We start from the raw sequence: 17,799 nt of genomic DNA, 5'->3' as shown, positions 1-17,799 counted from the left end.
TAGTCTTACATTGCAAAAAGGAAAAAAGTGATGAAGTTTAAGCAAAAAGTTATCAAAATACAGCAACTAAGAGAACTATATATTGTCTAATAATGACTATAAAGTACTATAAATACATTATTCCATTAGTAAGACCAAAGACAAATGGAATTCAATGGAACTAAGTTATTAGCCAACAATAACAACAACACTCAATCTCTAAAAAGCAATCAAATGCAAACTCTAAAATTAAATATATTATGCTAAAAAAAATAATGGTTCAGGAAGAAAATGGAAATGTGGAGTAAAGAGTTTGAGTTAGAAAATTACTGACATAAGACTACATAAAATTTTTGACATAATCCAAAACATTAAAAAAGTTGAAAAAGTCAGACTTACGAACCAAACTCAAAAGTATTATCATAATTGTCACTCGACTATCAGGAGGTAGAAGAAAGAAATCGGAGTAAAACATTCTAAGAAGCAATGGCAGAAAAAAAGTACAAAATTTAGAGTAAAATACAAATTACACAATCAAAATTTGCTATTACACAATCAGCATTCCCTAAAGAAAATAAATCCAAAGAAAACCATGTCTAGACACATCAAATAAAACTGAAAATCAAAAACAAACCAAAAGTTCTTAAGAGAATTACAGAAAAATAACATGTACCATTAGAAGAATTAAGTTCAAATTACTAAATATTTGTCAGAAATCGGAGGTGACAAGACTGAAAATGCATCATTAAAGTGCTAAAATACATTACTCAGATTTCTATGTCAGCCTAAAATATCCTTCAAAAACAAAAGCAAACTAAATTACAACATAAGAAGTTAACAGGGCTGATAACAGCGTAGCAGGAAAAGCTGTGAATGCCCTACACAGGCATTGAGTTCCAGCTGCTCTGCTCTTGATCCAGCTACCTGCCAATGTACCTAGGGAAATAATGAAGGTGGTCTAATCGCTGGCGTCCCTACAACCCATGTGCAAGGCCTGGATGAAGCTCCTGGCTCCCAGCCACCGCCTACCCAGACCTGGTAACTGGGGCTATATGGGGAGTGCTCCACTGGATGGAAGAGTCTCTCTCTCATTCCTCTCTGTAACTCTGACTTTTAAATAGTATATAGCTAAGCCAGTCTAGACTAACCGAAAAACTGCCAGGTTCAGCAAAATCATGATTCAACACCATAAACTGCTAAATACTATAATGAAAATAGATACGAAACAGCTGAATAGTAATCTAAAGCCATTTTAAGGTGTATAGAACCTGGCTGTATATAAACTAAATTGAAATGTCAATGAAGAAATCACAGGATATGGTTACGAACTTGCATTTTTTTTAACATATTGGTTACTCAATACCATGTCAATCAATTCCATAACATTATAAATTGCTGCTGATGTTATGTTGGGGCTTTTAATTGATCAGGATGATATTCTGCCAGCTCTGCCTTCAGACTAGAGATGGTCTCCCCAAGAAACCGTTGAATTTATCTGGACAATAAGATGCTGGATTCTATGCTTGGTATATGCTTGCAATGAAAGAATCTCAACTGAATTTGAACTATAATACTACAACAAGGTGGAGGACTCTACCATGGGGGGAGGGTTTGGGGAGGGGTGGGGGGAAAATCGCAGAGCCTATAAAACTGTGCCACATAATGCAATGTAATTAATACATTTTTAAAAACTGCAAAAAAAATAAATAAAGGTTAAAAGAAGAATATAGCTATATATGACAACTGTAACAGAAAGTCACCTGGAGAGGGGGAATGAAGCAATTTCTATGGCAGCAATGTTTCTTAATGTAACTTGTGATAGGTTAGGTACAGATATAATGTAATCCCTAAGACAGAAACAACAACAACAACAACAAACCTAAACATAAAACCAGAAGATAGCAAAGAAGAAGAAAAAAGAAAAACAAAACCGCAGACCCAAAGGTTATCACAGCAGTACTTAACAATAGTAAATATTAATGATCTAAACATTTCAATTCAAAAGCTAAGATCAACAGAATAGCAATGTAATGCCCTTCTATCAGCAACTTCCCCCCAAATAAAACCTACAGAAAAAGAACAAATGACATTTACAAGAATGGAGGAATAGATTCAAGTGTTTAATGGTACAATTACAAATACTGACTATACACTGTGTAATAAATGTCTCAATAAATATTAAAAGATCAAAATCATGCAAAGTGTGCAAAAGAGAAAACAATGAAAGAAATGTCAAAATCTGAAGTTAGTTAAATGCATTATAGATCAGAGATAAAAAAAATCATGATTTTAATATTTTTAATTAAATTAAAATATACTTAAGTAGGATGCAACTATAGTAGTGCTTAAAAGAAAATTCAGTTTAAGTATGCACATTAGAAAAGTAAAATTACCTAAGTCTTCCTTACAATACTAGAAAAAACAAAGTCAAAATAAGCAGAAAATGTAGAGCAAATAAAAAAATTAATCAACAAAATTAAAAACAAACGCAAAAATAAAATATATTGTAACAAAAGAAAGTCCACAAAATAGGGGAAAAGTCAATTCAAAATAGAGAAAAATCAATTCGTTGGAATTGTCATTCAAACTGATAGACTTATCTAGAAGGATCAAGGAAAAAAGACAAAAAAAACAAAATGATGACGAATGAAAACACAAGCTACCACTTTAATTCTTCGGACAGTAAAACAACAAAAGTATAATATGAACAACCAATCTAGAAGAAACAGGTCAGTTCTTTGAAGGACACGATCCGTTAAACCCACAGAAGTAGCAGATAGCTATTAGAGAGCTAGATCAATAATTAAAGTTTTCAGAAACAAAAATTCCCAAAAGCTCAGTGATTAATTATTTCTCAAATCATAAAGAATTTCTTCATTTATTTGAAAAGCAGAGTGACAGAGAGAAAGGTATCTTCCATCTGCTAGTTTACTCCTAGAAGACTAAACCGCTGGGAGTAAGCTGGACTGAAATCGGCATGCAAGAGCTCCCTGTCCCGTGGCAGGTTTCCTAGCACAGGACGCCTTAATTAGCAGGAAAAAGAATAGTTGGGGCTTGAACAGGAGATCTGATGTGGTATGAGGTCATCCTGATAAGCAGCTTAGCCCCCTGCACTTACTGATGAATTCTGCTGAATATTTAAGAAAGACATTACACCAATTCTCTACCGTCTCTTTTGGAGAACAAACGCAGAAGGAATATTTCCTAACTTATTCCATGAGGCTGGTGTTACTCTAAAATAAAACCAAACAAAAACATTTTAAGGCAAGAAAATTACAAACCAGAATTCCTCTGAAAGAGGTGAAAACTCCCATATTTGCTAAAATATTAGCAAATTAAATCCAATAATATATTTCTTAAAAGTATATACCACAACTAAATGGCATTTATCTGGGGTATACAAGGCTGGATCAACATTTGTGTGTAGCTAAAAATGACAAATCACAAGATCATATCAACAGATGCAGAGAAAAAGTACTTGGGGATAATCTAATATACATACATAATAAAACTCACAGTAAAGTATGAATCAAGTCAATGGCCTCAGTGTGACAAAGTCTTTTATACGAAACCTGCAACTCACTTAACAATAAGAAGGCACTATTCTACCATTACTCTCTTTGTCCAAAACTGGAAGAGTCAGCCAATGGAATAAAGCAAATGGAAATGAAAACAACACAGCCCAAAAAGGAAGAAATAAACTATCTTTGGTTGTAAATCACATGATCAGCTATGTAGAAAATCCAAAGACATTAACAAATAAATTCCTGGAACTAATAAGACATTATAGCAAAGCTGCCCAATACGTTAATACATATAAAAGTTAACCACTTTCCTAAATACCAGCAATGGAGAAGTAGAATTTGAAACAAACAAAAAAACACACCACTTATAACCACCTCCTGTCAAAACTTAGAAGTAAACCAGCATGTCCTTCAGCAGATGAATAAATTCTGATACATCCAGACAAGGGGGTATTTATTATTCAACACTAAAAAGATATACCAAGCCACAAAAATATGAAGGAAGCTTAAATTCATATTAATAAGTGGAAAGACTTCAATCGGAAAAGGCTGTGTACTATAGGTTTCCAACCACATGAAGTTCAATCATGCCTTTTTGCTCGCTGTCTGAAGCTGAGAGACAAGGGAAGAAGAACAGGAGCAGATAGGCAGAGCTACCCAGGAGGCAGATGAGAAACCGTTGAACCTTCCTATCAGTTTCACCAAGAACCTAAAATTGCTCTAGAAAAGTTATTTGAAAAAAAAAGGGGGGGCATTCTAACCAGATTCCAGAGATATTAAAAGATAATAACAGAATGCTACAGACAGGCTTATGACAAAAATTTTCAGCCATTTAGTTAATGGACATATTTCTCCAAAATATAAAAAAAAACAAAAATTCTAAAATTGTTGTAAAAAATAACAGAAAATCTTAATATTCCTTATTTATTTAAAAGAAGGAATTATTCAAAGTTTTCCCAAAAGAAAATTCCGGGACCAAATAAATGGGTTTCCCCTGGTGAAGCCCATCAAACCTTTAAGAAGTTACACCAATGCCACATAAATTTAAAAAATACAGGTGAGGAGATTACTAATTCAGTTCATGTGATGAGGATAATTATAGGGTACGGTAAACACTAAAACCTAGCAAAAATACAAAAAAATAACCAGTGTCACTCATGAATAGGAACCACAAAAGTTTAATAAAAAAAAATTAAACTCTGCAGTACATTCAAGAAGCTTCTATCCCCAGAAATGTAAGATTTAACATTCAAAACAATAATATGGCAGAATTTTCTTCATTCAATATATGATCATTTCAATAGATGATATATTTGACAAAATTCAATACATACTTGTAACCAAAAGAATCAACAAAGTAGGAAATGTAGGGAACTTACTCAAATTGATAAAATAGGTGAGCTTAGCAAGGTTACAGATAGTTAATATCAATGTATTTTATTTTACATATTAAAATACATAACATAGCAGAGCTATATTGTCATATACTAGTATTTAACGGAAAAATTTTTTTGAAAAATAGTAATTATAGTTCTACTAAAAACCATAAAATGCAGGTTGTGTCCAAAAATGCCACATAACCAAGGGCAGGGCAGCTCGCTTCAGTCCAAGACAATAAGAAAGTCAGGGAAGAGTGTATAGCCAAGCAACAATTCCAGCAGTGGGGCAGACTGAGTCTCTCCACTCCGACAGCAGGTATAGGCTCTACCTCCAACAGCACTCAACTATAGATGTCCCATTCTATCATTAAGACTCACTTGCTTCAAATACATGCTGTGAAAAGTTCTTCCAGAATTCTAATGTGTCACTTCCTGGAAAAACTATTCCGAGGAAAAAGGAAGGACAACCTACAGCCCTCATAATTAATGGTGGTTTCAAGGCCCAAATGGACACTGCCAATTGTATCTGCACCAGCCATTCTAGAGTCCCTGCAATTTCGATTAGCATTTCTGCTGATTCGGCTAGTTGACTTCACTGGATGGTCACCAGGTCCTGCTCACATTCACTTACCAGAAACACTGGATAAGGAAGTATCAAGAAAAACCAAGGAGGTCACTGTGTGACAATTATCCATGCTTCATTCTTCTCTACCTCCTCCACGTGAATGGTACATTAGCTGTGTCCATTTCAAGTTATTTTTTAACAGTAGCCCTATATAAGTCATCACTGTTGTCTTTAGGAAAGAAGCCAAAGTCCCAGTAGCAGCTATAGCTTAAAGTGTAATAGCATTTTTGCCATATCTTCTGGAACGTTTCTGAGAATCTGGATCTTTCAACTTCTAGTGCTCAGAAGCATGCATTTTCCAGGTGGATCATTGAGAGTGTGGTTAAGTGAGACCACTCCTACTTTGATGTGTTCTTTCTGGAAACGCTGGAGGATGGCAACTTATTCTCACAAGGGATCCTGCCCACTCTACATACAGCATGTCCTCAGCTGTGCCAGCCAAAGACATTGCTTTACTGCTCTGTCAAGTCAGCAGCTCAGGGATGATGTGGCACATACTGGGACAAAGGGATCCCACGGATCCTCTTGTGCCATAAAATGATCCCTATGATGGGGAAAACAAATACTCTAACAGCCCTCAAATAGTGCTGTTGGCCAAGTCCCTGCAAGCTGGAAAGGCAGGCTCATGCCCAGAATATGTGTCAACGACAGCCAAAAATATCACATGTTTTCATATGTGGGAGCTAAGAAAGTTGATTTCACAGAAGTAGAAATAGAATAGTGGTCAACAGAGGCTAGGAATGGTGTGGATGCGAAGAAATACACAGCCACTGAATGGGTAGCTAGGACTAACTTCTGCTGTATAGCACAATAGTCTAACAATAGTTTATAACAATCCTTTACATATTTTATAAAGATGCAGAGAGAGGAGTTCTAAAGTTCCCAACAAAGAAATGATTAATCTTCAAGGAGATGGAAATGCCAATCATATATATGTGGATCTGATTATTACAGTGTACCCTGTATACAATTTTTACATGCCAAATATTTTAGTAAGAACATTGACAACAAAGTGCATCCAAACAGAGTCCCATTTGTTTCCAGGGCGTATGGACCGGCTGGCGTCTGCTCCTGTCAGACTACCCACCTAGACGCACTAGTTGCTAGATAAGCTAAGACCAACACAAGCTCTTGGCTGGCCCAGATACAGCCCTCATCAGTAATTCCTCCACAGCCCTTAAAGGTCAAAAGAAAACGCCTAACAGTGGCATTTACTAAGCAGTTAGTTCAAGGAAATAGTAAGAATTTATGCACTAGTAGGTTGGTAGCCATTTAAATACTGATATGTATAAATTGAAAGAAAATAAATTGAAAGAAAACCACAACATGTGTACCTGTTGGGTACTATACAACTTCTCAAACCTGGAGACTTAACCCTGTTTTTCCTGTTCCACATGGATTTTGCATGGAATCTGATTTATGCCATACCCAACTAATAAAAAGTCCAATGTGGCAAGGAATATGACATCAAAAGAAATGTAGCAGAATCTAATGTTAAAACCATAATTTAACTCAACTTTAGTAGCTTTTGACAGACATTGTTCTGTATCCCTGGAAACAACCCCTGGCATTCCTGTGTGTTTGCTGTTGTGTTTTTCTGTTTTTAAGATTTATTTTATTATTATCATTTTGGAAAGGTAGATATACACAGAGAAAGAGACAGAGAGAAAATCTTCCATCTGCTTACTCACATCCCAAGGGGCCGCAACAGCCAGAGCTGAACTGATCCAAAGCCAAGGGCAGGAACTTCTTCCAGGTTTCCTACTTGGGTGCAGGATACCAAGGTCTTGGGCCATCCTTTACTGCTTTCCCAGGCCACAAGCAGGGAGCTGGATGGGAAGTGGAACAACCTCACACAAACTGGCACGCAAATGGGATCATGGTAGATGAAAGGTGAAGACTTCAGCCACTAGGCCACCGTGCCAGGCCCTGATATGGTGTTTTCAATTGCCTTGGTGAACAATTTAGGAATCACTGTGTGTGTGTACACACACATGTGCATGGGGGCACTTGCCACTGAGTATGTATATAATCCCTCAGACGTCCACCACTTCCCAATAGATTCTGTTACAACTTAACAATATTTACTGATTTGGAAAAACCAGCAAGGCAAAAGCAGTAAATGGGATCAGAATCTTTGAGCAGCTACCTTCTAGCCAGAAGCAGCACATCTCTACAGCTCCAAAGAGGTAAGGGAGAGTTGAGATGCAACAACTAAGATATTCCATCAGGAGGCCTGTGGTCCTATTCTTTCTCATTTGGAGTACTGACCCTGGCATAGCAATCTTACTGAGAATCGAAGCCATCCTCGAGCTTTGCTGTCCTCTTGAGCTTAACTCTTGGCTTCTTCCCTCCAATGATAGCCATCTTTTAACATACAGCTGAAGAAATTTCTTTCACAATTTTCCCTCAGTGATCCTCAGCCTTCCACAATCTTTCTCCAGTCTATTAATGTCACTTTATCAACAGCCACATGATTACATTTTCCTGTCAACAATTTCTCTGGACAGCTCAAAACCTAAGATATCACACATAGCCACCAGAGCAGACAGTCCTTTCATGAGAACTGCATCCCGACTGGTACCTGTGAAGGATTTGACAATTGCACAGCTACCACCTATGCCAATGGTTATCGATATTAGCATTCCATCTACCATTAGAACGAAGCTCTCATTGCCATCCAGCAGATAAACTGATTCCAAAATCTCACTTTAAAGTTTACTTCCTCAGACCATTCATGACATCAACTGCCCCAAGTAGAACTCTCCAGGGAACAGAGCCAGAAACGGAGACTCTTGCAAATCAAAAAAAAAAAAAAATCACTGGACATTATCCCTTCAGTCAACTTTTGGGGAATGGGATGGGACTGAGCACAGAAAGGGACCAAACAGAAAACGTATGCACAGGAATGCCTGAGCCACTCTTGTGGGGAAGTGGGATGGACCTTGGAAGCAGTCCTCTCTTCAAGCCAAAGTGACAGGCATTTATGCCTTTACACAGAATAAACCTCAGACGCAGGCATCGTAGGAAGAGGAGGCATGGCTTTGCAGGAAGCAGCTCTGCTAGCTAAGGGTATTGCCTGCACTCAGCTGAAAACGATTTTAGCTATCAATATTCTCAATGGCTAGAGAGCTATGTATCTAAATGTGTGATCTGGGTGGATAACCATACCACCACTGGACTATCACACCAACCTGGCTAATGGGGGACAACAGAGGCAGATTAGGCATCTGTTCTGGTCTCTTAAAACTACAGCTCACCACCAGTTCATGGGGAAAAACTATTCTTTGCAAAAGACTATCAGTAAATACAGAAGAACAGAGTGTTTTTAAAAAGTCATTATTTTGGAACTCTTAACAAAATTATTGACCCTGTCAAAGATTTTCACAGGCTGAAGATGAGGTATGCCAGCTATTCATTCACTACAAATGGACAGAGTACACCTTGACACAGGACAGAGCCAGAGAATACCATCCCACATAAACAATCATACTCACTAATCAATGAGACAAACTAACTGACCACCTCTGTCTGGGAGGTAATATGCAGTATTCAGTATACAGTATTCAATATACACACAATGTACTTGCTAAACTGAGTCTAAATAAAACCTAAAGAAACCTCAAAATCTAACTTCCGGTTACAAGAAATAAAAGATTGATGATATTTAGGACCCTGTCTTGAAGAATAGGGTTTAATATTAGTGACCAGTATCAGTGATCAGGAATTGGAAGACCTGAAGAAACCTCCTGAGGAGATAGAAATGTTCCATATGTGCCTATGTTAACAGTTTCAGGACTCTTCAAATGTGAACTTAAAAAGAGTAAATTTTGTTATAATGAAAATGATTTTTAGGGCCCTACGAAAAGGCTCATTAACTAAATCCTTGCCTTGCAGGTTCGTGTCCCAGCTGCTTTACTTCCCATCCAGCTCTCTGCTTATGGCCTGGGAAAGCAATGGAGGATGGCCCAAGGTCTTGGGTTCCTCACTCACATGGGATACCCAGAAACTCCTGGCCGCTAGCTTCAGATTAGTTCAGCTCTGGCCAGTGCAGTCACTTGGGGAGTAGACCAGCAGATGAAGGATTTTTCTCTCCATTTCTCCTCTCTGTGAATCTGATCTGCCTAATAAAAATGAATACATCTTTTAAAGAAAAAAGGAAATTTTATTCATATAACTTCTCCCTGCAAAAACCTACACATTAGGGGTGGTTTTCCAAGGGAAAAAAATTAAACTATTCTATTGACAATTTTAAACAAATTTTAACATAGTAGTATTTTTGAATTAATATTTTTTCTTTAAGCTGAGAGTGGAAAATATTCTCTTGAACTGAGAGACTGATTTCACATTTCTACCTAGCAGTATGCCAAGAAAACAGTATTTCCTTAACATATGTTTATATGTTTTATAGGATGCCACAGATGTTAACAACTTATATGAAGAAAATTACTACCTATCTGCAAAGAGATATGTATATAATGACTCAATCCCACATCATTTTCTAACACATGCCTGTGTCTCTTCACAAATCAAAATCAGAGTTGATTAGTGTTTCCTGAATAAAATCTAATTATTTCTTTTATCCTTAAGACTCCCTACCACTGGGCAAAGCCTCCACCTCCAGAAAGGAATCTCGTGGCTTTCTCTCGTGACACCTTCCCCAAAAGAATTCTCACTACTACCTACACACAAACCTTGCTTTCTTAGCTCCTTTCATGCATGTGAGCAGATCCAGAATGCAATCCTGTAAGTTTCATAGTCACTTCATTTAACATTTTCCTAAATAACTGTATCTTTTAGTCCCAGACAGATAATAAACTAGGATTTCACCTTACAAATCACTTTAGGCTCAAAAGTTAGTGCCAAGTAACAGCCCCTAAACATTTACTGGATTAATTATCACCTTAACCGGTAATAGCCAAATCTCATGCACATACACAAGTATAATTTATAATAAGACAAGGCACCTGAAGGAATTCAATGAGTTCAGCTTAGAGAAGAAAAGCAACTGCTCTCAAACTGCTCCCATACTGTTTCCATTCACTTGTTCTCCTACCACTTCCCGACCCAGATACCCTAACTTCTATCTTCCAGTCTATCAGCTTTCTCCTGGCATCACTTTCCTTTTAACCATATAGCCAAATACTGTCATCAGTTTCAATTTTTTTCTTTGACCTACAGTCACACTTTAATCCTGACAACTCAATTATAAATTCTGAAAAGAAAATTTATCCACACTGATGAGAAATTTAAATATGAACAGAAAATATGTAATGGGCTCTCTGTGTGCAAACACAATGTCCCTCCAATAATCATGTATGATTACAAGTGAAAAAATGCACAAAGAAAAAATCCATTAACTTACTCAACACAGATGGGAAAAGACATTCTGCCTCAGCCACTACTCCTCATGTGCAAGATTACACTGTCATTCACACTCAGAACTTAGGAAACACTCCTTTATTCATTTCCTGTACAATTTCTCAGTCCAAGAATGTTCCAATTTTGATGTGTCTCATTCATTTAAAAACACATTTATTCATTTACTAAAGTTATTCTCACACTGAACAGTCACTGAAACCAAAACGATACAGATGATCCTTACCCTCCGAGTCCCCAAATCCCTCAGCTAAAATAAGCAAGCATAATGTACATACCATTGAGTGTATCAAATACCTTATATATGAATTCTTTGCTATCAACCATCCACATTATCTCTATTCTACGTGTTAAAGGGAGACAAAATAGTTACAGAATGTACTAAAGGTCACAGAACCAGTATTTAAAAGTAGTCTGATTTTGACTCCAAGCTCTTGACCACTTGTTTGATATCTGAATCACTGATCCCATTAGGGTTGAATCCTGCTTCTCAATTCCACACCTACAACATAATCTATAGCACTGAATCCACTTAACATGGACTGGCAATTTATTTTCCATGGTATTATTTGAACACCAGAAGTGCCCTAAAGCACTCCTTCCTCACATCTACCTCTTCATGCTTATATTTCAACTTAAATGCCAACTTCTAAAGAGACCTTTCCTGACAGCATTAACTAAAATAAAACAGACCCACTATAAATCACTCTATCACATGTGATCAGCTTTATTTCCTTCAGAGCTTTATATCACTAAAAATTTTTTTCATTTTCCATGACAAGCACTCAGCTTAGTGGTTAACACATCTGCATCCCATCCTGGAGTACATTGGTTCAATACCCAGCCCTGTCTCTGGCTCCAGACTCCAGGTTCCTGCAAACACAGGCTCTCAGTGGCCCTCAATGTTGCCTCACGTAACTGAGTTCCTGTCATTAACATGGGAGACCTGGAATGTTTTCCTGGCTCCTAGTTTCACCCTGGTCCATTCCCAAATATTGTGAGCATGTGGGGAACAAGCAGTGGATGGAAATGCTATCTCTCCTTTCTCCCTGACCCTAAAACAAATATTAAAACTCACAAAGCAAATATTAAAACACACACACAAACAATAAGAATAGGGCCAATGTCATGGCATGGCAGGTAAAGCCATCATTTGTTATGTCAGCATCACAATTAGACACCAGCCGGGAGCTAGTATCCTGGTTGCTCCGCTTCAAATTCAGTTCCCTGTTAATGGCCTTGGAAAGGCAGCACAAGATGGCCCAAGTGTTTGGGATCCTGCACCCATGTGGAAGACCTAGATGGATTTGGCCTGGCTCAGCCCCAGCTGTTGTGGCCACCTGGGGTGGAAGCCAGTGGATGGAAGATCTGTCTCCCCCATCACTGTAGCACTTTCAAATAAAAAAAAGAGAAAGAGAAAGAAAATAAGATAAATCCATCAGTAGCCTACTTCTCTCAGTAGAGTGGAAGTTTCAAGACAGCAGAAATCTAGTCTGTCTTGCTCTCTTCTAAACTGCCAGACCTGCAACAGTGCCTAACACAAAGGAGAGACTTCATAATCACAGAAAGAATGCCAACAGCACACTGGACATCAGTATTACCAAACTGAACAGGATATAGTTCTCCCATCCACAAACCTACACTGTTTATACTTACAAACTCAACTCCTTTTCTTCCAAATTAAAGCCCTTACCTTTTCTCAGTGGCTAGTGTCTCCACCTGTGATTTTAAACCTGTTCAAGACCTCCCTTTGAACTTTTCCTACCAATTATCACCCCCTCACTTCCCTTTCTCTCTTCCTCCTCCTTTATTTATCCTCCCACTCTTGCCTAGCCCATCTACCCTCCCATACTTGGTATCTTTTCCTCAACTCTGAACCCCCCCCCAAACTTCCAACCCCTTTCCATCCACTCCTCATCACATTCCTCTTCCATGACCACTTCCTCAAATACATGACCCAAAAACCCCTTAATACTTTCTTCTCTTGGTTCTCTTCTTCTTTTCTGGTCTTCCCCCACCCCTTTTTCTCTCACATCTTTAAATATGCTCGCAGAGCTTCATTCCATACCCTTGCTCCATTCTAGCTCTGAATGATCTCAATTTCACTAATACTGTTAACTACAATGTTAATTATGTCATTCATTCAGAACCTAAATTCCAGCTCTACATTCCCCATCATCTTTATCAAGAAATGTGACAGAACTCAAATCCGCAATACCAAGGAGCTACAGGCTAAAAAACTAAAAATGTGAACAGCAAAAACCAATGCTCCAGACAGTAACAAGCAATATCATGCAGCACAAGGCTGGCTTCTGTGGACAATTTTTGAAATACTTAAACTAGATCTTATTTTCATTAATGATTAATATAAAAAAAGACCAAAGAATAAAAATCTCTTACAAGTTTTACGTATATGACTGATCTATATTAGTTCTGTCTGAAAGTGTTAGTACAGTTTTACATACATAAAAATCACATCATTATACCAGTAGTTGAAAGCCAAAACAGGAATATACTAGTCATACATTATTGCACAAGTCTGGAAACAACATACAATACAAATTTAAATTCTCCGAGGAGACTTACACAAATATAGGTGCAATGTCAACAATTTAAACATCCACAGCTCAAAATTACACATAATTAGCAGGGGGGAAAGTGTCGAAGGCGGTTTTGTGCTATTTTCAGAAATTCTAGCAAGAAACAAACTTGTACTATTCTGGCCTTTGTTAGATAGCAAGGGGTGTTTACACACATTTCTGTTCATCAGACAAAACCACTCACGTGCCTAATCCGGTAAACAATTACACATCTTCCAAGACTGGTTCACCAGGAAAAAGTGGGAACCACCCTCTTCCATCTTCCCAACTCTCCTCAGTGCTGAAGCCACAATACCTACTGACCACTGAACAGGTGACTTACAGCCCAGCCCTCTGCATAATGGTTGGAAAGCACACCTGCCTCTTGCCTAAAAAGCAATAAACCATGAAAGTCTTTAACTCCTTTGACAAAATTCTCCTGTGCTCTCCTCACCTGCAGGAAGATACCTTAGAAAGGATATGGCCAACTCCCTGTAACCACTGTCAGAGCTGGCCAAACAAGTCAGTAATCAACCTTCAGGGTATGTGGCATGTAAGGGCAAGGAAGAGAAAACAATGTGAGATCCCTGGGCAAGAAAAAGAAAAGAAAGGCACCCACATTTTAAGAAAAGCAAAATGAAAGTGACTGAAATCTACAACAAGGAGGTTATAGGTACAGCCAGCCCTAATGCAAGCAATCCAGGAGCTACTCAAAATTTGCAGCCGGTGGAATGCTACACCAGCTGCGGTCATTGACTGAAGTTCTTCAGGGTGCCCCCCTCCCCCTACAAATCCTCCCTGGATCCTAAAACCTACGAATAACAGAGGAAACAACCCAAAATGAAGAGAAATGGCTGATGGGACAGTCCAGCACATGGACAGCTGCAACCACATTTTTACAAGACCCAAAGGCCTAGTTATTAAAGAGCAGCTTTAGGAAACCCTCTATCAGACTCTCTTCACACCTACAGAAATCTCCATTTGCATCTCCTATTCACAAGGCCTTGAAAAGGAAACCTGGTGCCTATCCTCCAGCCCAAAGATCTCCATCACTGTTTCCCTTACAGAAAGGCATATTACCTTTAGAGGGGGGCGCAGGCCGAGTTAGAAGGGGGAGGAAGAACGGAATGGGGGTGGGGAGGAGGCGTGCAAATAACATTGCGGCAGAGACACTGGAAACGCCACTTCCTCCACCACTTCTCTTCGGGTATTACCCGACTACCCGCGACCCATGCCTCCTCCTTCCTCAACAATACACACGTGTCAAAACCGACCAGCACCATCAGGGCGTCCAGCATCACACGCCACGGCTGCCCTGGATGACACCTCCCCCACACCCCCACCACCACTACACACACACACACACAGCTGCAGCCACCGCACCCTCCCGGGATTTCAATAAATGTTTCTAAGGTCCAGCAATTAGCTAGCAATGAAACACAGCTGGGTCAACGAAGACGCGAACACACACACACACACAACACGCACACGACACGCGGCAAGTGGCGCAAGCACGGGCACCCTTGGACACGCACCTGGAGGCCGGGTGTCCGGCGCCGCTGCTGCCCCCCTGGTCTCTGTCACTGAGCGCGGCGGTGTAAATCCTCCGGTAGCGGTCGGCCAGGGCGCGACCTGACAGCAGCAGCTGGTAGTGACCCCGAGTGTCCGCAGCCGGCAGCCCCAGCCCCGCGGCAGCCACGGAGCCCTCGGGAACCGGCATGAACAGCGCCCCCGGCGCCGGGGAGGCAGAGATGGTGGCGGCTGGGAAGAATCCGTCCCCTCCGGGCCCCGAGGAGGCGGCGGCGGAGGAAGCGGTCGCTGCGCACATCATCATCCTCGCCGCCGTCGCCTCGTCCCCGCGGGCCGGGCGGGCAGACACGCGCGGACACACACTCACTCACACACGCACGCACACACAGTCCTTTGCCAACGACGACGACGCCGGCGGCGGCCTCTCGCTCCCGCGGCAGAGAGACTACAAAGACAGCGACCTTCTCCTCCTTCTCCTTCTCCTCCTCCTCCCCCCCGCGCCGCCCTCGCCGCTACTGGGGCCGCTCATCTAACCCCGCCGCCCGCGGAGTGTGAGGAGGAGGCGGTGCCGCCGCTGCCGCCGCCACCACCGCTGCCACCGCCGGGGCTGCCCGCAATGGGAAGCTGCCGGCCGCACCGAGCATGCGCCACGCCTCGCACATGCTCAGTAGCTCGGCGTCTGCCCCCGCCCTCTCGGGCCGCCACTCCCTCCGCCCCGAGGCTTTGGGTGTGGGGCGGCTGGGCGGTGCGGTCTCTGGAGAAAATCCACTTCTCCGGGATTTCCTAACAGCTTGAGGAAGAGTGAGCGAAGTGTGGGGCCCAGCTGTCTGCTACCGGCCTTCAGGTAATGGATTCCCTCCCGGTGGGAGACGTGTGGCCTTAACGCACAGGCCAGGAGCCCAGCGCCGAAGGATGACGTGGGGCGTACACCTGACCCCCGGCCCCGACCCTCCCAAGTCTGTGCTGCCCAAACCAAGGCTTAGTGTGACCAGGGCTGGTTCATTCAGAGTTAAAGAGTGAGAAGGTGAGGAATTTCTTTGGGGTTTATCATTAGCAGTTCCTTTAAAACAGCCCTCACTTGCAGAGACAGGTGGCAATTCAGTACATTCTTTTCCGCTGTGAAAAGAGAATTAGTAGGAAGACCAGGTTTTACAAGTCAGTCATTTGTGCTCTCAGCCGTTCTACGTTAGAGCCGACTCTTTTAAAACATGTTTTAAAAGTTTAATTCTTAACACATTTCAGTGTGATTTTCAAATACGGTCCTAAAGAGGTAATGTTGTCCCTCTCCTCCCAGAGTTGAATCTCAGTGGAATAATATTTTTCCTGTATGTTGTATTGACTCCTTATGCTGTTCTTTTGACAGCGGCCACTTAACAACTTATGTTTTTCTGTCAAGACTGATGATAGTAAAGATGTTTTAAATATGGCCTGAAACTATGATTATGACTGCTTGTATAACATCTGCTCATGTCAGATCACCCAAGATCTTTTTATCCATAAAGACCTAATCTGCTAACCTCATCTCCTGCTTTAGAACTGAGTGTACCAGCACATCCTACTTGATGTTTAGTGTTATTCTCTGTGCTGTAAACTTGAATTGCCCTAATGGACAGGCATTTCTGAGTCTTGTGAGCCCAGAGCCATGTCTTTCCCCTATTCACCTGCTTACCACTGCTTTCCTCCGTGCCTGTTCTTGGCATGGCCTTCTCAATCATAAAGTAAGTCCCCCTTATAGTTTAAGAAATACACAGAGAGGAGACGTTGATTTTTAGGTAGAGGAACGGTGCTCAAAGTTGTGTGGTTTATCTGGAATCTTAAATAACAGATGATTAGCACTTTAATTTTTATTCTTGTAGACTTTTATTTGAAAGGTAGAGTTTCAAAGAGGAGAGGCACAAAAACACACACAGAGAGATGCAGAGACTACGGGCTGGTTCTCGCCACAGGTGACCACAACAGCCAGAATAGAGTCAGGACTAAGCCAGGAGCCAAGAATTACATCTAGATCTCCAAATGAGTGGCAGTGCCCAAGCACTGGGACTGTCTTCTGCTGCTTTCCTGGTGCAGTAGCAGGAAGCTGGATCAGAAGTGAACAGCAGGGACTTGGTGCTCATATGGGGTGCCAGGTATCCCAAATAGCATTTTAACCCACTGTGCCACAATGCCAGACCCTAGATTTTTGTTTCTTCAAACTAGGAATGTGAAAATGAAAACACAGGTATGAAGGGCGGACATGGGAAGTCATACATAGAGCTATACAATTGCCTTAGCCTTGTGAAACAAGTTTGTCCCTTGTCTTGCTGCCTCAACTCTTCCTAGCATCTTCAGAGATGCTTGTTCATTATCGTGTCTTCCTCAGTCCTTAGCCTAACAACTTATACCTGGGGTACCCAGTAAGTATTTGTAAGGCTAACTAGCTGTGCTGGTGCTTCAGCAGTTACACACATCAGTGTTGAACAGAAAGTCCTGGACCTCATCCCCCTCCAGTCTAAGGGTAACACTGAAGGGTCAACAGGTGGGTGCTTCAAGGATGCATTACTATGCTGGAGCCAGAAGGACACCTGAAAGGGCTCTGAAATCAACATTCTCCGTCTGGGTCTTGGCTCTGCTACTTCATACATTTCTATCTTTAGGCAAGTTTCCCTCTCAGAATAATGGAGAAGCTTATTCCTACTGCACAAAATTGTAAGGAGACCTTAAGTTTCTCAGATGTCCATCCTCAAGGCTTTTCAGAGTGGTACCACTCACTGACCAAAACACCAAGCTGTATTGCCAAACAGAAGGAACACAGAAATTAGTTGAAC

At 40.8% G+C, this 17,799-nt stretch overlaps 1 protein-coding gene across 2 annotated transcripts in view; it reads right to left on the bottom strand.

The window, feature by feature from the left end:
• MYCBP2 (MYC binding protein 2) overlaps positions 1-15,621 on the bottom strand; it is a 208,949-nt gene extending 193,328 nt beyond the window's left edge. The window contains exon 1 of one of the 2 annotated variants that reach the window (XM_040991268.1): positions 15,001-15,621. In XM_040991268.1, coding sequence (XP_040847202.1) covers positions 15,001-15,299 — 299 coding nt within the window. In that variant the 5' untranslated portion in view covers positions 15,300-15,621. The remainder of the gene's footprint in view (positions 1-15,000) is intronic. The other variant, XM_040991267.1, reaches the window with a different exon arrangement.
• Positions 15,622-17,799: the final 2,178 nt, after the last annotated feature.

The sequence above is a fragment of the Ochotona curzoniae genome, unplaced genomic scaffold, assembly GCF_017591425.1.
Source record: "Ochotona curzoniae isolate NIBS_2020 unplaced genomic scaffold, NIBS_Ocur_1.0 contig_64, whole genome shotgun sequence".
Taxonomy (NCBI): Eukaryota; Metazoa; Chordata; class Mammalia; order Lagomorpha; family Ochotonidae; genus Ochotona; species Ochotona curzoniae.
This window is presented reverse-complemented; position numbering and strand designations above follow the sequence as displayed.